The sequence below is a fragment of the Dromiciops gliroides genome, chromosome 5, assembly GCF_019393635.1.
Source record: "Dromiciops gliroides isolate mDroGli1 chromosome 5, mDroGli1.pri, whole genome shotgun sequence".
NCBI classification, from domain to species: Eukaryota; Metazoa; Chordata; class Mammalia; order Microbiotheria; family Microbiotheriidae; genus Dromiciops; species Dromiciops gliroides.
The window spans coordinates 63,553,345-63,580,987 of record NC_057865.1 but is presented as its reverse complement, the minus strand read 5'-3'; the positions used below and the strand labels follow the sequence as shown (position 1 = coordinate 63,580,987).

Here is a 27,643-nt window from a genome sequence, read left to right as displayed (position 1 = left end):
ATTGCTTGTACCATTCATACTTGTCCTATCCCCAGAACAAGTTTATTCCTTCTATCCAAATATTCCTACCCCTCCTGGAATCTATTGTCCCACTTCCTTACTGCTTTTGAGTTTGAATAACTCAAAAAGAAAAGGTAAAGATAAACAAAAGGAAACAATCTTAATAGTGAAATAGTACACACAAATTATGGTGCATATTACTTAGGACAAAGGAGGATATCGGGTTAGCAAAATCATTTCATTGTTTCATTGAAATACAAAACAAATTATAAACCTATTAGTGGAAAATGTTGGCATCTCCATCTGTGTCATTAGAGTGGATATTAAAATGTCATCATTTACTTTTATAGAAATTAATAAGAAAAATTAAATCTCATATTGTATTAAAAATCTCATTTTCCAAGCCATAAATGATCACTGTTGGCAGATTTTTTGTCTATTAAGACCTAATTTAAGAACAAAAAACAAAACTAGTTACTTGGTGAAAAAAAATAGAATAGTAAGACAAAGCAGACAGGGCATGTTCACATTTTTTGTCACAATCAAATCATTTTTTTTAACTTGTAAACTCGAAAAGAAAGTGTTAAATTAACTCAGAAGAAGCCCAGGAAAAGATTATTTTCAGAAATGTAATAAATTGCTATTGCTCACAGTATATGTCCCTTTTATTCAACATCTAGTCCAGAAATAAATTGTGCTAACACCTAACATTATTAAGTTGTTAGAAATCATGCACTTGCTTCTGAATAACTAATAGAAAATATGTTAAGTGTCATAACATGTGGTATAAAACCTGTAGAAATAATTTCAAAATATTTAATACCAACATCTTATAAATAAAAATACAAATATTCTTTTCCTTACAAAATAATTACTTTGCCAGAACACCTCCTTTTCTCAAAAGACACAATTCTCTATCTACAATTTACTGACACATCTTTCATCCAAGGCTACTGGGATAAACGCATGTCATTAATGTATCTATCATATTTAGCCAAAATTTAGAAGATATATAGTGCTCTAAATTTTACAAGGCATTTTATTCAGAATGTTATTGTGAATTAGGCAATGTAGGCAGCTAGGTAGCACAGTGGAGAGAGTGCAGGGTCTAAAGTCAGGAAGGCCTGAGTTCAAATCCAGCCTTAAACACTTAACAGCTATATGACCCTGGGCAAGTCACTTAACCACTGTTTGGCTGTTTCCTCAATGATCAAATGAGGATAACAGCACCCACCTAACAGAGCTGTTGTAAAGATAAAATGAGATAATATTTGTAAAATGCTTAGCACAGTTTCAAGAACATAATAGGTGCTCAATAATCAATAAGTAAACATTCATCAATAATAATAAATACTCCCTTCCCTCCAGTTCCCTATTATCCCCACTTTACAGCTTAGGCAATTAAGACTTCTATATGCTATTATCTGACTCCAGGCCTTCAATCCCAAGTTGTCATGAATAGATTTCTATTTTAAATCAACTAGGAGTTACCTACAGGATGAAGACTTTTAAATGAAGTCAGAGGGAAGTATTTATCAAAGTAGTCAAATGTCTTTTAGCCTCAGAAAGGAATTCAGAGAACATTTCACCCAACCTCCTCTTTTCAGAGATGAGAAATCTAGGAGCCAGAGAAGTCAGTTGATTTATTCAATCATACAGCTAATCATTGCACATTTCTCTCCTCCCCAAATGAAACTTCTTTAATGCCTCAAAGATCTGTAATTTCATTCATGTTTTTTACTTTTCCCACCAGGGACTTAATAAATACTGACAGAATGGAATTTAATGCAACTCCATCTATCCCATATGAAGGGGGTCTTTATGAATTGCTGCAGTCACAAAAAATCATCACCTGGTCCACACCCCATTGGTGGCTAAACTCTAAATTTAACAAATCACTCTCATTCCCCCATTCTTCTTCCCCTACCTATGGCTGATCTCTTTATACCAAGCACATAGCCCATCTGGAAGAGATATAAGCCTTACCAGCCCTCTGGCATAACTTTCAAGAACACAGGTCATCTCAGTAATCTAAACAATCATACATAGTAAGTCTTCAGTAGAAGCTTAAAATAAATCTAATTATAGTATCGAGCTCTCAAAGGCTTCATTTCATTTTACAGGTTAAGATACTGGAAACTGGAGAAGTTGTGACTTGTCCAAGGTCACAAAGTAGTAATAGCAGCGCTGAAATTTGAACCTAGGTCTGCCAACTCCAATATACGCCCTGTATTATACAATGTTGACCCTGGCAATACTGGATTAATTTTTTCCCACCTGTCACCTGTTAGTCACTTTACAAGACTGTATAAAATTTAACATGTATTTTGTTGCAAAGGAATACATAAATAAATAAATTAATGAAAGAACAAATAAATGAATAAGTGAATAATAAATAAATGAATGAATGGATGGACAGTTAAATGAATGAATGAATGAGTGAATAAATAAATAAATGAGCAAGTGGGTGCATAAATGAATAAATTAATTAATTAATGAGTGAATGGATGAATAGATAAATGAATGAATGAATAATTGAATAAACAAACTAATTAATGAATAGATAGATAAATAGATAAAAAGATGAATGAATAAATAAATGGGTGGATCGATAGATCGATAGATCGATAGATCGATAGATCGATAGATCGATAGATCGATAGATCGATAGATCGATAGATCGATAGATAGATAGATAGATAGATAGATAGATAGATAGATAGAGATAAATGAAGGGCGAGTCTTCATTAAATGAACAACAATTTGCACTTCCTAAGCAGCTGAGAACCTAATTTTAATTTACCCCTGCATGCATCTGGTAATGATACTGTCTATTTAAGATAGCTATTAAAAGTCTATATCATTTACATAATGGGAAAAACCTCATTGCTTCTCAGGGGAGTTCTCTTATATTAACATTAGGGTCCATCATAGATGCCAATTCCAAGAGTTTTTCTCCATAATGGAAATACTTCCTAAATTCAAAGAGCTTTATAATTTGAATCAATTTGAACCATTTTCAAAAACAATGAAAGACTATAATAAATTCAGTAGGGCAGAGGGAAGAAAACTTTTGACTGCTATTTTCTCCCAGAATTTTAGGGTTTTTTTTTTAGATTTAGAATTTTTATTTATTCTAAAAAGACTCTCACTATTCTAACCCAAAACTTCTTACGCTGTGGGTCACAACCCCATATGGGATCATATAAGTGAATGTGGAGGTCATGAAAAATTTGACAACAGTATATACCTATATACCCAGCATCACGTAAAAATTCTTGGGCAAAAAGGGGTCGGGAGTAGAAAAAGTTTAAGAAGCTCTGTTCTAACTGACAAAGGCCCCAAAGTTTACAAAAAGAGTGACTGGCTGGACAATGCTATTTAGAGAGCTGCTCATTTCCATGATATGCAAATACCTATGGTGGCAAGCATACTCCAGAGAGTTACAACCACAGGCTTATTGTTCATCTTGTTCTACATGTCCCCAGAAAAGATCCCATTGGTTAATATCCAGAAAAGTCAATAAGAGTACTATCTGGGATTACTATTATCTAAGACACTAGAGCAAGATCTCCCCAAATTCTCCAAATACATCTTCCCAAAATACAGATGCTCAAAGTACATAATTATCCAGGTACCATCTTTAGTGATGGCTCAGTGAGTTCCTAAAGAAAGGATGAGAAATAGTTGTTGGAGAAGTTGTGGAAAAATTGGAACACTAATGCATTGTTGGTGGAGCTGTGAATTGATCCAACCATTCTGGAGAGCAGTTTGGAACAATGCCCAAAGGGCTATAAAGCTATGCATACCCTTTGACCCATCAATACCACTTATTAGGTCTTTTCCCAAAGAGATCATAAAAAAAGGGAAAAGGACCCATATGCTCAAAAATATTTATAGTTGTTCTGCTTGTGGTGGCAAGGAATTGGAAATTGAGGGAATCCCCATCAATTGAGGAATGGCTGAACAAGTTGTGCTATATGAATGTAATGTAATATTATTGTGCTAAAAGAAATGATGAGCAGGCGGATTTCAGAGAAATCTGGAAGGACTTACATGAACTGATGATGAGTGAGATGAGCAGAACCAGGAGAACATTGTACACAGTATCAACAACATTACGTGTTGGTCAACTGTGATAGACTTGATTCTTCTCAGCAATACCATGGTCCAAGATAGTTCCAAAGGACTCATGATGGAAAATGCTCTCCAAATCCGGAAAAAACCATCAACTGTGGAATCTAGATGCAGATTGGACCATACTATTTCTATTGGGGTTTTTGTTGTTGTTTTTATTTTTTGAGGTTTTTCCTTTTTGCTCTGATTCTTCTCTCATAACATAACTAATGCAGAAATATGTTTAACGTGATTGTACATATATAACCAATATCATATTATTTGCTGTCTTGGGGAGGGGGGAGGGAGGGAGAAAAATTTGAAACTGTAAATCTTATAAAAACAAATGTTGAAAACTATCTCTAAATGTAACTGGAAAATAATAAAATGTTCATATAAAAAAAGAAAGGATGAGAAACACACCGATTGCTTTTCACAAGTGAAAATGTTAGTTATTTACTTGGGTGGAATAATCCATCATGGCCTTATTTCACTGAACATGCCAGCCAGTATGCACTGAATATATAAATAATATATAAAGGGCTATTAATATACATATATGCATTTGTGTGTATACACATGGAGTTGTGGGGATCAAATGAGAACATATTTGTAATGCATGTAGCATAGTATCTAGCAAATAATAGGCATTTAACAATATACAATCAATCAATAAATCTTAATAATAAATGATTTTTCCCTTCACTTCCCTAAATATTAAACATATACTCAGAAGTATTTCTCTAGAAATGACATTATCTTTAGAGGGAAGCAGGAGGAAATGAGCATTTTAAATAGACCTACTATGTGCCAGGCAATATGTTAGGCACTTTGAAAATATTATCTAATTTGAGTCTCACAACAACCCTGCAAGGCAGGTGCCATTATCCCCATTTTATAGTTCAGAAAACTGAGACCAGCAGAGGTTAAGTGGCTTGCCTAAGATCACTTACCTTGTAAGTGACTGAGACCAGATTTGAACTATGGCCCAAAAGAGAGGGAAGTCTTTTGGGGTCTGAAGCAATCCAGTTCTTGTTAAATATGGGTAAATGCTTAAGACAATAAGACTTTAAGGAATTAATGAAATATTATTGCATTAATCATATTCCGGCTGGTAAGTAAAAGGAAGGATGCCTAAATCAGTCCAATTGTATGTGGTATTGTAAGAAAGGGAAAGGAGCAGCTGGTGGTGCAGTAGATAGAGTGCCAGGCCTAGAGCCAAGAAGACTCATCTCTCTGAGTTCAAATCTGGCCTCAAACACCCACTAGCTATGTGACCCTGGGCAAGATACTTAACCCTGTTTGCTTCAGTTTCCTCATGTGTAAAATGAGCTGGAAAAGGAAATGGCAAACCACTCCAGTATCTTTGTCAAGAAAATCCCAAATGGAGTCATGAGGAGTTGGACAGAATTGAAAACAACTGAATAAAAAGAAAGGGGAAAGAATTGATGTGCTTTGTTGTAAAATACTGGGAAGCAAAAGATATATAAGATACTGGGACATGCCCCTACACTTCTCTGCCTCCCCAACTACCAGTCCCCCATATGGATTGCTCCATGGGTATTTCCAAGTACCTTTGCTTTGCGAAAGTGGTAGACAACCAACATGCTAATGAAATCAAGCAGCATACACAGGATTTGGAAGGAGAGAATGGCCAGCCGTAAATACTTGTCCTCTTGGGCAGAGCAAGGTCTGTCATCAGCACAAAAGGAGCAGCCTTCCCTGCATGGCAAGCAGATGTGGACTTCCTCCAGCTTCTCATCCCCAGGAAAATGATGATCTGAAAGTTCCAGAAGAGACAGAGTTAGCAGTATGGCAGATCAAGTTAGCAAGGGAACCCAAGTTTTCCACCCCTTCATTCCTGCCCCTTCTTATCCATTAAGACCAAAATCAGGCATGCTACTCCCCAAGAACACTCTGGAGTTTCACCCTAAAAGAATTCATTTTTCATTATTATTTTAAATAGACCAAATCTGGGTTTTCTCATTGTCTCCCAGTTGTCTTCAAATGGGTTTCCAGAGTGAGTGAAGATGATTGGCAACATGCAACAAAGGAAAGAAAATTCCCAAGGAAAGGATGTTGCAAGACATTCTTTCCTCCCAGAGTCCTTCCTATCCAAGGCCTGGGAGAGACTAGATATTTAGTATTTACTTGCTCATTCATTCATTCATTCATCAAACATTTATTGTTTATCAGTGAATGAATGCTTATTAACCAACTGATCAAGAGCAGGGAGTAAGTAAGGGAGCCGATTATGCCCACATTGCAGCCAAGAATATCCCATGCTGCTGGAGCTCCTTGACCTACATGGCACTGAATCTGAAAGGAAGCTTTGATTGCTCTTTAATTCAGAAAAAAATGCCATCAACTAAGTTCATTAGTTCTAAATTGGATAAAATGGTACTTAATCAACACTTGTTCACTATGCAATTGCCTGATGATGGTGTATCCCTTGCCGAGAGCACAGTCCATACTTATGGACTATTCATATAATTCCCCCCTTTGCTTTCCCAAAGAACACTTCCCGACTATAACTGACTGCTATTGATCCTCAGAATACAGATTCTTGTATCTCAGTTATCTAACAAATTCTAGTCTTGATCCAATAAGCAGTGAAGCTTTTAACTGGTTTTAACTGGTATCCTACATAGTTCATTAATATCAAATATTCAAAAACACTTTGCATGAAACATACACAGAAATGTGTCTGTAGCAAATATAACACACAATAGAACCTTAGAGCATTTAGTAGTTCCAAGAATGTTTTAACATTTAAAAGTAGAATAATAATTTTTTTCAATAATAGTAATTCCCTCTATTTTCCATGTTTAACATATGCTCTTCTCCTTGTCCCTTTCCTGCAATTGTATATAATAAAAATTACTTTGTATCAGAATGTTTGAAACTGCAAGGTACTGGTGTTACATGGGGAGATACCAGAGATTGGGATGAATATTCACTGAGTAAAGACCATGCTCTGGAAATTGTTTTTAAAATGAAGCTCCAATATGCATGTATTTTCCTGTATTTGTTCCTTTTTCTAAGAGTTTAATGCACCTGAAAATACCCTGGCTCACTGATGTTTTGCAAACAAAGCCAAATTTGCCTTTCTTGCATTTTTGTAGGCATGACCCCAACTCTACAACAATGACTTTCTAAAATCCATGGACACTTCAGGAGATAAGCAAATCCATAACTAAAAGTACAAAGAATTTTGAATAGATTGATAGATAGATAGATGGATGGATGTATAATGGATGATAGATTAATAGATGAATAGATAGATGGATGGATGACAGACAGATGAGAGAGAGAGAGAGAGAGAGAGAGAGAGAGAATGCATTTTAAAGTGCTTACTACATGCCAGGCATTGTGGTAAATGCTGGTAGTAAACATACAACAAGAAGAAAGAGAGACCTCACACTTAAAGACTTATATTCTAATGGGGGAATATCACACATACACACACACACACACACACACACACACACACACAGGATCTAGAAAGTGAGCAGGAAGATACTTCAGGAGGTGTCATAGAGGCCTGACCCCCTGCAAGATAGGGCAAAAAGCTCGCCTATCAGAGTTTAGGATTCCGATGGGGTAGAGTCCACTGGAGAGTTAGGGACATTAAAATGGGAATGACCAATTTGATCCAACAGGAACTTAATACTTATCATGTGCTGAGGCCAGAGCCAGGCACTGAGTATATTTATAGAAAATTTAAAAGGACCATTGGGAAGGACACAGGGTCATGTTTTCTCCATTTTTTATATTCTTAAGCCATTTTTCCTTGCTTTGTATTATTTGACATCTCCACCTTTCCTAATATTTTTCATATTTAACATTCTCAGTGACATTACAAGTTGTATGCTATGTTTCACATTGGGTTTACTCTGCATTTGCATAGACTTCCATTTCCATGTAGGGCTCCTGGTTGGAACCCAGTTGACCCTGCATCATCTGGAGGCAAAACAGAGATTCAATGTTCACTTTCACTTATGTTCATCTTGGGCTGTTCCCTTGGATAATAAAGAAAGCTCAGCAAGGAATTGCCAGGGTATAAGAGGTGGAAAGATATCATGGCCTATTTGAGAATTTTTTAAAAAAAGTTTTGCTCATTTTTATGTGTAAAGTATAGCCTAGAAATTTGATCTCTGTCACTTGAGATGTAAAATTGGCCGGTCTCCTCATGCGGCACCCTCCCTGCCATTTTCACCACAAGGTTCTGAGTGAATCCTAGAGTCAATCCCCAGTGTTTATAGCATTTCACCCAAACAAAGACATTTTTTATTTTAATAATACTAGTCAGCCTCTAGCAACAGCTTTAATTTCCTTTGTATTTTTCTCAGACTTTAGAAGTATCATATCAGGCCTTTGCAGACCTTTGAATGAAAAATGCACTGATAGAATATTTTCTTCTTCCTATTTAAAGTTTTTTGGTAATTCATTCCTGAAAAAAAATCATCCCTTCCCTAGATTCCTACTTCTGTGTCAAAGATATAAATAAAAATAGTTCCCTCTCAGTATAATTTCTAGTCCCCACTATATGTCTATATACCTATTATCTTTGAATAAAACAGCTGATAAGCAAACAGTCCTGTCTCACTCACTAATCATGTGAACCTGTGCAAGTCACTTAACCTCTATCAACCTCAGTTTCCCATCTATTAAATGGAGCTAATAATAGCACCTACATCATAAGGTTTTAAAGGATCAAGTAAGTTTTGCAAGTCTTAAGGTACTATTTAAATGCTAGCTATTATTATTTCCAAAATCCAATGTCTTTGGTTTTTGAGGGTGTAAAATTAGCCAATCTCAATAGCTGAGGTTCTGGAAAGTTCATGTGGAGGTCAACTATAGATGTCCACTTCTCAGCCTAATTGAGTATGGGCTGGGGGGAAGGGGGAAGGTCAGAGAGACCAATCTAAAAGCAGTTTTATTAACATAGCATCAGTTATAACCTCACCAAGAAATGATGGCCTGGACCCTGGCTTATTCAGAATAGATCTTGTGAGTCATTTCTCCTTTTCCACACAATAAACATAATAATACTTACAAAACACACAATAACATCATTCACATCCCCAAATTCTTCAAAACTTTGTAAGGGTCTTAGACTCTTCCACAATCCTAGTAGTGTACCATCACTACCTGGACATTGCTTCAAAGGCATCCCACCCTCTTATATTATTGCATAATGGAAGAAAAAAATCACCACTCCCAAACTGCAAGTGAGCATTCAAGCAAATTTGATCAGATTTGTCTCTTCCTCAGCTTCCCCTTTTCTACAATGAGCATCAATCAATCAATTACTATTAAATGCTGGCTGTAGACTAGAGATTGTCAAATGTGGGGGTTACAATTTCTGATGTTTAAATCAAACTTTTGCTGCCCTTAAGAGGAATACATTCTGTAAGGAGAGAGAAGAAGACCTACACACAGATTAAACAGATAATGTGACAGATAGATGATAACTAGATGATTGATAGATAATAGAGAAAATATGTAGATACAAAAGCAATCTAAAATAAACATGGTTCTCTTCTTACACAGATCACCCATAATACAACTTTTTAGGCTTAAAACATATCTGCACAACTACTTTCTTTGCAAGTACATTAATTCTATGTCTCTTTCCTCTTGGGACATAAACAGAATCACGTTTTTAAGGAACAAGAGTAGGAAACTGACTTTAAGCTATCTCTTTCTAGATTCATTCTTTTGGGTATGACCATGACTGCAATCTCTTAACTGTCAGGGCTACCCCAAAAAGCCCATAGACCCACAGGAATAGCCGCTGTGTTATCTGAGAAAGTCACATAAACAAAGGGGAAACAAACCACCAACCTGAAAGTCCTGATAATGGGACAAAAAAAGAAAGATGTGTCTACTGCCAGGTTTTTGTCAATTCAACCATGATTTTTACATTGTTGACAGTTTTTAGGGGATCTTTATAAAGTGCCACAATTTTATGCAAACCTTCTTAATATTGCAGGGAATTTCTCCTTACTTCAGATCAGTTATTCATTTCCATCAGCTTTGTGATGGAAAAATATGCATGCAACAGAGAACCAGGTAGAAAAATATCAAGGAAAACAATTTTTTTCTCTCTTTTCCCAGATTAAATGCTACTCAAGTAAAGCAGGTTTTCTTTATTTGAAGTTAGAAAAAGAACATCCCCACTCCCAAATTTCTATCTCTGACACTAGCTCAGCTGACTCTCTTCCTTTTTTCCTCTTACTAGGAAAGCTTATTGTCAAAATCAGTTCTAAGCACCATTTCAAGATCTACACCCAGATCTACATTTCTCTCACCATCTCAATATGATTCCTTCTATAGTCCTAATTCTGGTCTCCTGTGTTTCTGGATCCCCACCATTCCTTAATCCCAAGGTCCTTGATGCAGTAGGGAGATTTATCAAGCTACCTGAGATCACATAGATGATAGAGGACACTGCCATGGAAAGCAAGAGGACGTGTGACCTAGTCCACTTCTGCCTAATGTTTGACATCTACCTCCAAGAAACCCAGTAAAGCTTAGATAGATACAGGAAGTGACATTATTCTGTTAGCCTTTTGCTGAAAGTTCCATTGTCACACTGAGAAGCCATTGACTAGACCTGACTTAGTTTGCCCCTCTACCTGGCACTCCCTAGAATTTATAATCTCTAATTCTCTTAATTTTCATATGTTGCTGGGTTGCTCTGCCAAAGTTTTAGGTTGCTTTTTGTCTTTCTATTTCAGTGTTGGGTGTTCATTTGTTGTGCCCAAATGAACTATAAATGCCTGAAGGTCACAGACCAAGTCTTTTAAGTTATTTGAACCTGTCTTGTCTCTTTTCCCTCTCAATAGCCCCATACAGTGCCTCATATTTTGTCCCAGAGAGTACCATTTTAAGTTCAGAGAGAAAATACAGATAGGCAAAATTGTGAGATATATAATGCAGTGCCTCAGATCTAAGCCAGTCATTTACCCTGTCAGACTCAGTTTCCTCATTTGTAAACTGAGGGGACTAATACACTACCTATCTCACAGGGCTGTTGTGAGCAAGGAATTAGATCATTTGAGTCAACATTTATTAAGATCACAGAATTGGCAGGGTCCTTGGTGGACAAAAAGTCCAACTCCCAGAGGCCTAGGAAGATTGTGACTTACCCAAGGTTATATATGGAACTAATTATCTGAGATGGGATTTGCTGTCTCTGAAGCACAATGCACGGTACAAGGCAACATTGGAAAAGTACTTACCTTCAAAGAACTTTTATTCCTTTATCTAATTCACTTTATAAAAATATAAGGTGTTATGTATTCATGAAGATGATGATAGTTTATGATATTATCTTCTCTTCCCTTCTTCCTTTTTCTTTTTTTGTGAGGCAATTGGGGTTAAGGGACTTGCCCAGAGTCACACAGCTAGAAAGTGTTAAGTGTCTGAGATCAGATATGAACTCACATCCTCCTGACTCCAGGGCCAGTGCTCTATCCACTGCACCACCTCTTCCCTTCCTCCTTAAAGAAGAATTAGAGTCCAAAGCATTGACTACTCTCAGACACAAATATCTTTGCCAGCTGGCCTTCACTTCTCTAGAATATGTTTAGGAATCTTGTCATCTGTCCCAAAGTGATTTGGCTAAAATCCAAATGTTACTAAGGCACTGGATCTTTCTCAGGTAGTACAGAATTCAATGTGTCTATTCATAAGAAATGTTTCTATTTATAATCTAATAGCAGCAGGTAGAAAGGAAATTTTGAAAATGTTTCTGCCACTGACTTAGCTGTATGAAATCAAGTGCAATTATAAATCATTCTGATACTTCTGCTTCCTAATTGGAATAGTATTAATTTCTAGAAGTATTCGAAACCCATGGTTGAAAGGTATTTTGTAAAAGTAGGCTAGGACCTCATGACATGCTGGCCTTTCCACAAATGGTTGTCTCTAAGCAAAAATTGGATGGCCATTGGCCAGATATGCATGAAAAGTACTGTTGTTCAGGTGGGGATCAGTCCCTATGGACTCTCAGGTCTATTTCAACTCTGAAATCTAGAATTTTGTGATTATTCATTCTACTGAACACTAAGAAGTGGATATACAAATGTCAAATGTTAAAATATACATATTAGTAGATATACTTGTATATTTTATATAGTCTTGTTTTGTATATTAAATACATTTGTGTTGCATGAAACTACAAAGATATAGTTTAGATAGATGCAGGAAGTGACATCATTCTTTTAGCCTTTTGCTGAAAGGCCCATTGTCAAACTGAGAAGCCATTGACTAGACCTGACTTAGTTTACTCCTCTACCTGGCACTCATGTGCAGCATTAAAAAATTATTTGATATGCGATCTGGCTCACTCCTCTTTAAGAGAAAATGCAATTTCTGGTTTCAAGGGGAACAAGAGGAGGTCTATGACTAGATACCTGTTTCTTCCTTCATCTACCTTCAGGAGAGGCTTGGGGCTAGAATTATATTTATCGGAGCAGCTAGGTGGCGCAGTGGATAGAGCACCAGCCCTGGAGTCAGCAAGATCTGAGTTCAAATCTGGCCTCAGACACTTGACACTTACTAACTGTGTGACCCTGGACAAGTCACTTAACCCCAATTGCCTCACCAAGAAAATAAAAATAATTTAAATAATAGAATTATATTTATCTTCCATACTTAAGAAAACTCTAGTCCAAGGGTATAATACTTGAGAAAGGGAGTCTCAATATATATACAGATACACAATTTTTCATTACTCTTAAACAGAGCAGGTAATAGTTTGCTATCCCCTGCTTAACTCTCTTCCTCCAAATGCTATTTACACAAAAGACTTTCATGAATAATGAATATCAAGTAAATCTATTTATCCAAGCAGAACAGTAAAACAGAAAGGGAAGCTATATATATTAGAATAGGTCATGGTTTTCAACATTTTTCTGAGTCATTGAACCCCTTTGGAAATCTATTGAAGTCTATGGAACTCTTTTCTGAATAATGCTTCTAAATGCATTAAATAAAATAGGATTATAAAGGAAGCCAATTGTATTGATATATAGTTATAAAAATATTTTTAATAAAAAACAAATTTACAGACCCCAGGTTAAGAACTCTTAGAATAGGCCAAAGAATAAACAACAGTAAAGGATTTCTACTACAGAGAAATAAAATATCTCAGATCACCAAAGAAGAGGGAATGATCTCACCAAATAGAGTACATTTTCTGGAGTTAAAAATACTGTCAGTCAAGGGACATTCTGGGGCCTAGCTTCTCCACATCTGGCTCTAGGGATTCCTATTAGCCATTTAAAAGTTTGCACATTATCTCCCTTGACTCATCTCTCCCCAACTCTTTCTTGTAAGTGTCCTGCAGTATCTCTTCTGGGTGCCACCCCCTGCTGAGAAAGACATTGTGAGAACCAGGGCAACACCTCCCTGAAAAGAAAGCATGTGACTAGTTTCTGGAAGTTGCCTGGCATCCAGAAGTTACGGCTATTCATAGACTGCCTGTAAGTAATGTCAATCAATGCTACCAGACAATTAGCTTGGAGCTATGTGTGGGGACTGCCCTGCTTCCTGTTTCACAGGGGCTTCTGGGAGAAGCTACTGAGGATCACCTTTTCCTTCTGGGACTTTGGGTTGGTGGCAGAGAGAGAGGAAAGGAGATTGGCTTTTCTTGCTTTACTGTACTCCATGTGTTATCTTTGCTCTTTAATAAATGCTTAAAAGCCTAAACTCTTGCTGAATTTATCAGTAAATTTTAGCTAGTTTCCCCCCAAAAAAAACTGGGGGGGGGCAGGTCAGGACACACATTAGATTTTAAACATCACAGTTGGCAACCATGATGGGATTAAAGAATCTACTAATCACTACCTGAAAGATATTCCAAATTGAAACTCACAAGAATATTATAGTCATTTCCAGAGCTCCAATGTCAAAGATAAAATGCTCCAAGCAGCCAGAAATAAACCATTCAAATGCCAATAGTAGTAGGCAGTAAAAAAAAAGGGGGGGGGAGGAAGTCTAAAAAAAAAAAGCAGTGGTCAGAACCAAACAGACTTAAAAGAAGGAATTGTATAAAGAGAGATAGACGAAAAAGAGAAGAGAATTGGATAAAGGGAAATGTACAATTAATACTCATAACCGTGAATATGAATAGGATGAACTCACTCATAAAATGGAAACACAGAGCAGAATGGATTAGAAACTGGAATCCAACAATACATCATTTAAAAGAAATACACTTAAACACACACACACAGTTAAAATAAAGGTCTGGAGCAGAATTAATGATGCTTCAACTAAAGAAAAACATGCAGGGGAAGCAATCATGATCTCAGACAAAGCAAAAGCAAAAATAGATCTAATTAAAAGGGGTAAGAAGGAAAACTACATCTTGCTAAAATGTACCATAGACAATGAAGTAATATCCATGCTAAACATATATGCACAAAATGCCATAGCATTCAAATTCTTAAAGGAAAAGTTAAATGAACCAGAGAAAATACACAGTAAAGGTATACTAGTGGGGGACCTTAACTTTCCCCTCTTTGAGCTAGATAAATCTAATAATGAAATAAATAAGAAAGGGGTTAAGGAGGTAAATAGAATCTTAGAAAACTCAGCTATGATAGATCTCTGGAAAAACTGAATGGGAATAGAAAGAAGTATACCTTTTTCTCATATATATATATATATATATATATATATATAGAGAGAGAGAGAGAGAGAGAGAGAGAGAGAGAGAGAGAGAGAGAGAGAGCACTTTTGAAAAACTGACTATGTATTAAGGCATAAAAAACCTCACAACCAAATGCAGAAAAGTAGGAATGTGAAATCATGAAATAAAATTATATTCAATAAAGAGCTATAGAAGCATAGGTTAAAATTAATTGGAAACTAAATAATCTAATTCTAAAGAATGAGTGGGTAAAAGAAAAAAATCATAGGAATAATCTATAATTTCATTAAAGAGAATAACAACAACAAAATCACATTCCAAAATTTCTGGGATGTAGCCAAATCAGTACTCAGAAGTAAATTTATATTTCTAAATGCAGACATCAATAAAAGAGAGAAAGAACAAATCCACTATATGACTTTTAAAAATGAAAAAAAACTAATTAAAAATCCCTAATTAAACACCAAAATGGAAACCCTTAAAATTAGAGAGATGAATAAAATTGAAAGTTTAAAGAAAAAAGACCATTGAACTCATAAATAAAAATAGAAGCTGATTTTATGAGGGGGTGGGAAATAATACAGATAAACCAGTGGTTAATTTGATTTAAAATAGAAAGAAGAAAATGAAATTAACAGTATCAAAAATGAAAAGGGCAAATGCATCATGAATGAAGATGAAATGAAAGCAATTATTAGGAGCTATTTTTCCCAAGAATATGCCAGTAAAACTGAAAACCCTTAGGGGCAGCTAGGTGACACAGTGGATAAAGCACAGGCCCTGCATTCAGGAGGACCTGAGGTCAAATCCATCCTCAGACACTTGACACTTACTAGCTGTGTGACTCTGGGCGAGTCACTTAACCCTCATTGTTCCACAAAATAAATAAATGAATGATAGATAGATGGATGAATGAATGAGTTAATAAATAAACTGAAAACCTAAGTAAAATACCCAGATTAATAGAAGAGGAAATAGAACACTTAAATAACCATATCTTTAAAAAAATAAAAAAGAAATTGAACAAACCATCAATGAGCCCTCCCAAAAAAATTTCCCAGGACTAGATGAATATACAAATTAATTCTACCAAATATATGAGGAATAATTAATACTAATACTATATAAACTATTGGAAAAAATAAGTAAAGGAGTCTATAAAATTCCTTTTATGATGCAAACGTGGTTTTGATATATAAACTAGACAGAACAAAAACAGAGAAATAAAACTATAAACCAATTTCCATAATAAATATTAATGCAAAGATTTTAAATAAAATACTAGCAAAGAGATTAAAGCAATATATCAAAAAGATCATACTCTATGACTATGTAGGATTTATACTAGGAATAAAGGATTGGTTCGATATTAGGAAATCTATTAGCATAATTAACCATATCAATAGCAATAACAAAAACAAAAAAATATATATGATTAGAGTATATCAATAGAGCAGGAAAAGCCTTTAACAAAATATAACACACATTCCTAGTTTTAAAAATATTTATTAGAAAGCACAGAAATAAATGTATCCTTTCTTAAAATGATAAGGAGTATGTATCTGAAACAATGCCCCAAGAGCTATAAAACTGTGTAATAAACTAATGGGTCTATAATCTCAAAGAAAATGAAAAAAAAAAGCAGAAAGGACCTATTTGTACAAAAAGATTTATGGCAGTTCTTTTGTGGTGGCAAAGAATTAGAACTGAGGTGACACCCATCAACTGGGGAAGAGCTAAACAAGTTGTGGTATATGATGGTGATGGAATACTATTTTGCCCTAAGAAGTAATGGCATGCATTATCAAAACAATCTAGCACTGGCTAAGAAATAGAAGGGTGGATCAGTGGAATAGAATAGGTATGGATTACAATATAGTAAATGACCATAGTGATCTAATATTTGATAAACCCAAAGATCCAAGCTTTTAGAACAAAAACTCATTATTTGACAAAAATTACTGGGAAAACTAGAAAACAGTGTGGCAGAAACTATGGATAGACCAACATCTTATACTGTATACCAAAATAAGGTCAAAATGGGTACATGATTAGGGGGTAGCTAGGTGGCGCTGTGGATAGAGCACTGGCCCTGGACTCAGAGGACCTAAATTCAAATCCAGCCTCAGACACTTGACACTTACTAGCTGTGTGACCCTGGGCAAGTCACTTAACCCCAATTGCCTCCCCCCTCCAAAAAAATGGGTACATGATTTACACATAAAGGGTGATATCAAAAACAAATTAGGAGAGCAAAGAATAGTTTACCTGTCAGATTTATGGATAGGGGAATAATTTAAGACCAAAGAAGTTATAGAGAGCATTACAAAATGTAAAAAAGATAATTTTGATTATATAAAATTAAAAAGCTTTTGTACAAAAAAACCCCAATGCAACAAAAATTATAAGGAAAGCAGAAAACTGGGAAATAATTTTTGTTTTTGTCAATGTAATAAACATTTTTATTTATAGTTTTGGGTTCCGATTTTTGTCCCTCCTTTCCTCCCTCCCTTCACCCATCCTTGAAGTGGTAAGCAATAAGATATAGCTTCTACATGCATGATTATGTAAAACATTACTATATTAGTCATTTTATATAAGAAAACTTAAATAAAAGAAAAAATGAAATAAGTAAAAAATAGCATTCTTCAGTCTGTGTTCCATCAATATCAGTTCTTTCTTTGGAGGTGGATAGTATGTTTCATTGATAGTCCTTTGGGATTCTCTTTGATCATTGTATTGTTGAGAATGTCTTTTACAGAGGGAAAGAATTTTTGAAATAAGTATCTCTGATAAAAGCTTCATTTCTCAAATATATAGAGAACTGAGTCAAATTTATAAAAATGCAAGTCATTCACCAATTGATAAATGATCAAAGAATATAAACAGGCAGTTAGACAAAAAATCAAAGCTATCTGTAATCATATGACAAAATGGTCTAGATCACTATTGATGAGAGAAATGCAAATTAAAACAACTCTGAGGTTCTACCTCACACCTATCAGAATGGCTAATATGACAAAAACAAAAAATGTTTGAACTTGGAGGGGATGTGGGAAAACTGGGACGCTGTTGGTAGAGTTGTGAACTGATCCAACAATTCTGGGGAGCAATTTGGGACTATGACCAAAGAGCTATAAAACTCTATACCCTTTGATGTAGCAATACCACTCCTAGGTTTATATACCAAAGACATCCAAAAAAGGGGGGAAAGGACCTATTTGTACAAAAATATTTATAGCAGCTCTTTTTGTGGTGACTAAGAATTATAAATCAAAGGAATGGCAAGCAATTGGGGAATGTCTAAAAAGTTGTGGCATATGATTGTAATGGGATATTACTGTGTTATAAGAAATGACAATCAGGATGATTTCAGATAAACCTGTAAAGACTTACATAAAGCGATGCATAGTGAAGTGAACAGAACCAGGAAAATATTGTGCACAGTGGCAGCAATATTGTTTAATGAAGAACTGTGAATGACAGCTTTTTTCAGCAATACAATCCAAGATAATCCGAAAGGACTAATGATGAAGCATATTATCCACCTCCAGAAAAAGAACTGATATTGATTGGATAAAGACTGAAACATACTATTTTTCTCTTTTTCTTTCATTTTTTTTCTTTCATTCAAGCCTTCTTATATAAAATCACTAATATGGAAACGTTTTGTATAATTGTACATGTATAACCTGTATCTGATTACTTACTACCTCAGGGAGGGGCAAGGAGGGAAGGAAGGAGGGATAGAATTTGGAACTCAAAACTTTAAATAAAAATATTTTTTTAAAAAAGAAATAATAGGATGGTTTCAGAAAAATCTGGGACTTATATGATCTCATGCAAAATGAAGTGAACCAAATCAGAATATCATACACAGTAAAAGCAATAATGTAAGGATGATCAACTGTGAAAGACCTAGTTACTATGATGAAGATAATTATCCAAGACAATTCCAAAGCACCAATGGTAAAGAATGCTATATAGCTCCAGAGAGTGAACTGATGAACTCAATGTATATTAAATCATGTTTTTACAATTTATTTTATTTTTTTCTGTGTTTTTGTTTGCAATATGGCTAATATGAAAATATGTTTTTATAATTTCCCATGCATAATAGATATAAAATTTATTGCCTTCTCACAGAGGAGGAAATGGGTGGGAGGTGGGAGGGAAAGAATTTGTAAGTCAAATTTTTTAAAAAATGAATGCTTAAAAATTTTATCTGTAGTTGAGTAATTTTTAACAAAATAAATACAAACATGTTTTTTAAATATCTGATCAATACAATGACCAGCTACAATGCTGTTGATGAATCAGTTGATCCACCTCCTAAGAAAGAAGTCATAAATTCAAGATGCAGGAGACATAAATTATTGGATGTGGCCAATGTAGGGATTTGTTTTGCTTGACTATTCAAATTTGTTACTCCTGTTTTTCTTTTTCTTTTTTTTTTAAATGAAGTATGGAAAGGAGAAAAGATAAATGATTGTTAATTGAAAAGTAAAAAATATGTATATGTACTATATTCATATATAGAATATGTATACATGTATCTATGTTTATATAGCTATATACATAGATATAGATATTTATATATATCAACCTCAGAGATTGACCCTCTATCACTCAAAAATTTCTAAAGGCTTTGAAGTCTTTGAATCAGATTTTAAGTGTCTGTTTGGGCAATTTCATGGCTTATATTGTGCTCCTCACCCAAAAGGCTGGTGCTGAATCATTACTCTGTGTGATTGGCCTTTCTGTCATGTTGGTCCTGGAAACACACTAGAAAAAAAGAATTTGTGATCAGCTGCATCTCACCTCCTGCCCTTCTCGGAAGCCAACCCTTCGTCAGTCAGGTGGCAACATGAATTTTTTTAGTACATAGTCTGCTTCCTTATTTCTGGTGATGAGGTTTAATAGTTTATTTTGGTGGTTTTCCAGAAATGGTGACAATCCTTCAAATCCAGACAGTGTGAAGATAGTTTCAAAAAGTAGTGACTTTGAGGGTTTTTCTTTCCAGAATACATCATCAACCAAGTTTCTACCATATTTATAAATAATGCCCTCAAGTTAACTGCATGTTCAGAGCATTTCCAAGTCAAACAACATTGGTGGAAGTGGAGGTGGTTTCCATTAAAGCTTCTTAAATTCAAGCAGCTTGCAATCTCACAGATTCAATACTTCTAGGATTTGCCTTTCCTTTGGGCTCGTACATGTCATTACTTCTTCCACCAATAAAGTGGAAATTTCTGTAGAACTTCGTGAATGGTCTTTGACCGATGTTGTGGAAGAAAAACTCATCCCCTTACAGCAAATCCAGTGATGAGTATCTTACTTATTTTGCTTATTTACCTTGGCTGGGCCTCAAATAATAGATATAAAGTCTATCACTGCAATCACATTCAGAGCTTTTCTAGCTTGATCGGCCTTCACAGATTGTGCTCTACTAGAATAGACGTCAAGGATCCCAAATGTCATCAATGCAATCATGATGCACCAAAGTAGAATTTTACTAGTTTCAATCACCCACCATCCACTTTCTAGGTATCTCAATAAAAATTGTCCCTGACCCATAGCAGATATGGATGGTTGTTACCATCTTAGCTAACTCTGACCAAACTATACTTTCGGGAAAAATACCTAATCATTTTAGGGAATGGAATCAGAAATAATTTTGTATAATAACAATTCTTCAGGGAAATGGAGAAAATGATTCCTCTCCATGAATTTTCATAGCATAGTAGAGATAAAGCCTTGTCGTATTCCCACACCTTCTTCAGCTGCCACTACCACCTGTTCTCTTCTCTCCAATCCTCCTACATAACACTAAATTCCAGGCAGTGGAAGAGAGAATTGGGGGCAAACAAAAGCTGTAACTCCACCTGGAAATCACAACAATGGCATTTAGTAGAGCAGTAACTCTTAACTTAGAATGTTGGAGCCTTAAAGGAAATTTGTTTGCAGAATTTGGAAGGAGAAAAAGAAGAGCAGATCATTTGTGATCTGCAAGGCCTCAGGTTCTAATGCCTGCTGATATATATCAGTATCTTTATTAACCCAAGAAACATCCTTGAAAGGCATATCATGGGTCCCCAGACCTGATAGCAACACAACACATCCCTATAGTATACAATAATCCTGAAAGAAGGGATTGCCCCTCATTCTGAAAGGCTTTGCTTACATCTTCAGTAAAAAGTAGCAGGGGGACAGGATATACAAAAATAACTGAAGGTGGGGACAGCTAGATGGCACAGTGGATAAAGCACTGGCCCTGGTTTCAGGAGGACCTGAGTACAAATCTGTCCTCAGACACTTGACATTTACTAGCTGTGTGACCCTGGGCAAGTCACTTAACCCTCATTGCCCCACACCAAACAAACAAACAAAAAACCTGAAGGTAACCATAGGATATGGGTATGACAGTGACTAAAGCCCATGGGTAGTAAATCTAGACAAGATGAGGAATTGGGGTCTATCTTCCTGGGTGTCAGTGCTCTGGATCAAAGCTCTAATCATCCCTCCCTAGTTAACGTGTCTGGAAATCAGTCCCTATAATTTCAGCCTCATCTCTAAAGTCAAACCTTTACTACCTAATGTTCTAGATTTTAAAAGAAAATTAAGGCTCCAAAAAACATCCAAATAACGCCATAGGAAAATGCCCAGAGCAGCAAAACTCACAGAAAAATGTGCTGAAATCATCTTCTAACCAAGAACAGCTTGGAAGGTTAGAAAGAGGGAGCTGCTGTGCTAATACAGGAGTCGAGCCCAACACCACAGTCACCCTGACGCAGATCCAGTCCCAGGAAGGCGTCACCAGAGAAGCAGACCCCCAGAGCCTCTGAATCAGCTGAAGTACCAGTGTTGTCTGGAACTAAGGTCACAGTCTGGTGAGTGGGCTAAGCCCTGGGCAGGGAGGAGACTATGCTGGTGCTAAGGCAGAACTTGGATTTTACACCCCTGCTGAGAACCTCCTGGGTCTGGTAGGCTTGAGTAACGGTGGCCCAGGTTGGGGAGGGGCACAGGCTCCATCGGATCTGACAACCACAACACACAAAGGTTGTTGATTAGCAAGTTGGTCTGGGGTCATCTAAGGACCAAGTGAAGAACCTGATTCTCCTTAAATCATACCACCTGGGACTTCTTAAGCTTGGGATACTGAAGCCTGGAAACAGTGCCCCACCACTTTAATGAGCTAAAAGTCAAGTAAAAGAAAGGCAAGATGAACCAATACAGAAAGGTGAGGACCATAGAAAATTTCTTCAGTAACAAGGAAGAGCAAGGAGCACCCTCAGAGGAAGATGTCGACATCAGGGCCCCTATATCCAAAGCTTCCAAGAAAAATATGAATTGGTCTCAGGCCATAGAGGTACTCAAAAAGGACTTTGAAGATAAAGTTAGAGAGGTAGAGGGAAAAAATGGAAAGAGAAATGAGGGTGATGCAGTAAAAGACATGAGAAAAAAGTCAACAGCTTGAAAAGTCAAATTGGCCAAATGGAAAAGGAGGTACAAAAGCTCTCTGATGAAAATAATTGCCTAAGAATTAGGATTGAACAAATGGAATCCAGTGACTTTATGAGAAACCAAGACACAATAAAGCAAATCCAAATGAATAAAAAAATAGAGGGCAATGTGAAATATCTTCTGGGAAAAACTGCTGACCTGGAAAATAGGTCCTAGAGAGATCATTTGAAAATTATTGGTCTACCTGAAAACCATGAACAAGGAAAGAGCTTAGACACCATATTCCAAGATATTCTCAGGAAAAATTGCCCTGAAATTCTAGAAGAAGAAGCTAAAATAGAAATTGGAAGAATCCACTGATCACCTCCTGAAAGAGATCCCAAAAGGAAAACTCCTAGGAATATTATAGCCAAATTCCAGAACTCTCAGGTCAAGGAGAAAATATTGCAAGCTGCCAAAAAAGAAAGAATTCAAGTACTGTGGAGCCCCAGTCAGGATAGCACAAGATCTAGCAGCTTCTACATTAAAGGACTGGAGGGCGTGGAATATGATATTCCAAAGGGCAAAGGAAATGGGATTACAACCAAGAATCACCTACCCAGCAAAACTCAGAATAGTCTTTCAGTGGAAAAAATGGGACTTTAATGAAAAAGAAGACTTTCAGGTATTTCTGATGAAAAGACCTGAACTGAATGGCAAATTTGACTTTAAAATACAAGACCCTAGAGAATCATAAAAAATTGGAGCTGGGGAACATACCTAGGGTTGTACAGTGGGCAACTGTCTTGTGTCTAAGGCCGGCTTTTGCCTGGGATCCCCCTGGGTCCAGGGGTGATGCTTTGTCCACTGTGTCACTTAGCTAGGTGATGACATCTTTAGGGTTAAATTGAGGGGTGAAGGGAATTCACTGGGGAAGGGAGAAGGGCAGAATTGAAATCCTACATGAAAGAAACAGGAAAAGGCTTATGGAGTGGGGGAAGAGATGGGAGAGGAGCAGGGCAGTAAATGAATTTTACACTCATCAGAAAAGGCTCAAAGACCTTAAACTCATCATAGCTGCCTCAAGGAGGGACTAACACATACACACATACACACACACACACACACACACACACCCAACTGGGTGGAGTAATCTGTTTAATCTGGGCAGTAAATGAGCCTAACACTCATCAGAATTGGCTCAAAGATCTGAATTTCATTAGAATTGGCTCAAGGAGGCTCAATTGGGTGGAGTAATCTCTCTAACCCTGCAGGAAAATAGGAGGGGGAGGGGATAAAGAGAGAGGGGCAAAAGAAGGAAGGGCAGCTTGGGGAAGGGGACAAACAGAAGCAAATCCCTTTTGAAGAGTGATAGGATGAAAGAAGATGGATAATAGAATAAATATCATGAGGAAGGGAATAGGATGGAAGGGAAACAGTTAACAATAGTAATCATGAAAAAGAGAAAAGGGGGAAAAATTGTACAAAAAATATTTATAGCAACTCTTGGTAGAGGCTAAGAATTGAGATTCAAGGGAATGTCCATCAATTGAGAATCAAGGGAATGATGGAAAAAGCTGTGCTTTATGATTGTAGTGGAATGGTCTTGTGCTACAGGAAATGACAAACAGGATGATCACCAAAAAACCTGGAAAGACTAATGAACATCGATGTATAGTAAAGTGAGCAGAACTGGGAGGACATTGTGCATAGTGACAGCATTATTGTTCAATGAGCAATTCTGAATGACTTAACTACTCTCAGCAGTGCAATGATCCAAGACAGTCCCAAGGAACTAATGAAGAAGCTTACTATGCACCCCTATAGAAAGAACTGATAAAAAGAACACTTGTGGATTGTACATATATAATCTGGTTGCGATCTTGTGGAGGGGGGAGGAAAGGGAGGGAGGGAGAAAAATTTGGAACTCTAAATCTTATGAAAATGAATGTTGAAAACCACCCTTATATGTAACTGGAAAATAAAATAAATGTTTGTTGCTATGAAAAAAAAATTAAAATTGACTATTAGTGTAAATACCCCATGTCATTTCTTCCCATGTATGTTGAATTTCCCATTTGAAAAGAAAGGTGAGTAATTATCAGTTGCTGCTTGGAATTCATAAAACTCTGATGGACTAGCCTTGGAGAGAGAAAACAGCTACTATGTTTTTAGTACTTCAAAGCATATACTTCAAGGACCTAAATCAGAGATTCCTAAATTTTCTTGGTTCACAGTTTCCTTAACATCTCAGTAGTTTTTTTCCACAGTACTCCTAAATCAAAAGAAATACTTAGTGTTTTCTTTTACTAAGTACTTAGGTACAAAGAAGATTATACATTTTTATGCCCTACCAATTTAGTAGCCAATTTGAAAAACTAATATAAATAAAATGAAAGACAAACACTATTTTTATTTCATTCTTAAATAACCATACTTACTCATGGGATTAATGTGCCTTTTGGGTATTACAGAGCTACTGAAACCCTGGAACCAGACTGGACAATGTCACCCTCATTTCCCATTCTATATTGATTTTCATAAGGTATTTGCTTTTTATCACAGCAACTGCTCTGAAAACTGAGCTTCACAAACATATGATATCACAAATGAAAACATTTAAGAAGTTACTGATGGAGCCAAAAGTACAAGGAAACAAAAACACATCTCAAGCATTCAAGACTGTGATAAGTTGACTAACTGAAAAATAACAATAATTGTTAGTTATCTGGTACTTGATAAAAAAAAATAAAGAAGTGAATGAATAAAATAGATTAGATAATCAAAATTTAGTAATAACCTATTTTTCAAAAAAACTAAAAAGAATACAAACTAGAGAAGGGAGTATTTGACAAAAAAAAATATTGCTACAAAAACTGAAAGACAGTTTGTCTAAATATAGACTTACATTAGCATTTTAAATTTTCTACTTCAGTAAATTCCAAACAGGCAAGCTAAATATAAAAACAAATATAATAAAAATGGAGGTTATATCTTTTACAACTATGGATAAGGAAAAGATAGAAGAGATGATAAAATATAAAATACAAAATTAACAAGGGAAAAATCTTAATCACAAAAAAAGGTTAGAAGAAATTATAAGATATAAATAAATTATCTTATATAAAATGTAGATGTTCTTACAAAAAAATTAAACATAACCAGAATCAGAAGAAAAATATGGGTTGGGAGAGGTAAAATGTTGCATAAAATAATTCTGATACAAATCTTACATTCAAAATTTATGAGGAATTGATAATACTAGGAATTTACTATTGCCCAATAGACAAGTGTTCTAAAATATAAATGGTTTCCAGATAAGGAAATATGAACTTTCAATTACAATCTGAAGAGATGATCAGAGAAATGAGAATGAAAACAACCATGAAGTATTAATTTTCACCTAATAAGGGAACAAAGATGTCAAGAGATGGGAAAATTCCTTGCTGGAGGAGCTATAGAAAGACAGGCCATATTATTCATGGGTAGCAGAACTTTGAAATCTGGAAAATGATACACACGTTTTCAAGAAAAGGTACTAAATTGTTCATACTCCTTGACCTAGAGATTCTATTTGGGACTATATCCCAAGAAATATATTGACATAAAAATATCAGTATGAGCAAAGTATTTTCAGCATTAGTTGTCATAAAAATGCTGAAAAAATATCTCCAAAATTAGAAAATAGCTGAAAAACTATGGTATACAATAGAATATGACTGTCCCAAATGGAATGACAGATTTGAAGAATTTAGAGAAACAATAAGAAGTCATATATGAAGTGATACAAAGGAAAGAAGGCAGAGTCAAAAGAAAAGAGTGAAAAATGACTATGCTAATGTAAATGAAAACAACAATGCAAATGGACACATAAATGGAAGAAAATTCAGTTAAATGACAATGGACATTTTTGGTATCCTACCACCAAAGTTAAAGGATATATTTCTGTTTCTTTGGAAAGCATGTGTTATGTCAGAACAAAATCATTAATAAATTTAAGGAGAAAGAGATAAAAAACCACATTCCTTTGAGTCCCCTTCTCCAAAATCAATAAAGTCTGAATAAAAAGAGCTACTTTTATATTTCATATTAGTTGACCAGCCACTGCAAGAAAAACCAAACTATAGTTAAGACATCACAACATACCTACAGGTATTCAAAGATACAGAGAATCACCAAGTAAATTCCAAAATTCTAATCCTAAACTTGTTGAGTTCTTTGGATCTTGAAAAGCATTTCCCCATTGAAACAGAACACCATTTCTACTAAACCTCTAGAATGTTATTTGAAAGGTATTCCACTGGTAATCATATAATGGGATAAAATGAACAAAAGTAGAACAGAATGTGAAGATGTAGATAGACAGTACCACAGGAAGGGGTATCCACAGTGATTCATCAAAGTAGGAGTAGAGTACTGAGATCTTTTCAGAATATCTTGTTTTTCTTTCCATCAGGGCTCTGCTAGGTACCTGGCTAGCTAATTTGATATAATTATTTGGTTTCAGATATTAATAACTTCTCATGGACTCAGTACCATTCACTTCAATCAACTTTCTCAGCTCCCAATCCTGGCTCTCTTTACTATGCTACTATTCTTCTTCCCTGTCTACAAGAATTATTGAAGAAGTAACCTTTTCTTAGATGTTTATGTAGTTAGATGGATGATTCAGAACTGGTTGAATGACTGGGCCCAATGAGTAGTCTTATTAGAAGGTTTTTAGTGGAATGTTGAATTGCATAGAAAAAAGTTTATGTGGTCTTCGGCTTCATTGAGAGGTACAGTGCACAGGAGATACATATAAAAGAAAACAAGGCACTCCCTGCCCTCAAAGAACTTAAATTCTAATAAGAGAAAATACCCAAAGGCAGGAGAATGGTGAAGAAACTACAGAGAGTTGATGTGGTGGCCTGGATCCTAGCCATTCAAAGCAAAAGGCTCACTCATCAGATCTATGAAGCAGACAGGAGTGGAGTCCTAGTTTTTGTTTTGTTTAGTTTTTTGGTATGGGAGGAGAATGGCTGGAGAGTAATGACAGTGGTGCAAAAACTAGGTGAGATAGCCTTGTTCCTTAGTACATAAGGCAAAAAGCTCACTGATCAAGCCCATGGAGAACCATGGGTAGTAACATGGTCAAGGCTGTGGTTTAAGAATACTCATTTTGTCAGCTGTGTTGAAGGAGAGTTGATGCAAGGACAACAATTAGAATTCTATTGCAATGGTCTAGTGAAGAGATGAGAGGAAAGCAATTGGGAATGTTTAGCCAGAAGAAGAGATTGAAAAGGCAAAGAATAGCTGTGTTCCAGTATTGGAAGGATTATAATGTACAAGAAGCATTAAAGGTATTCTTCTTGACCCCAGAAGACAAAAGTAGGAACAGAGAGAGGAAGTTTGGGGGGCAGGGGAGGAGAGGGG

General features: G+C 35.8%; 1 protein-coding gene across 1 annotated transcript in view; it reads right to left on the bottom strand.

Annotated features, from left to right (window-relative positions):
* The window catches only part of GPR158 (G protein-coupled receptor 158), a 441,872-nt gene that overhangs the window by 215,851 nt on the left and 198,378 nt on the right, over nt 1–27,643 (bottom strand). The window contains 1 exon segment of the mRNA XM_043967006.1: nt 5,691–5,896. Coding sequence (XP_043822941.1) covers nt 5,691–5,896 — 206 coding nt within the window.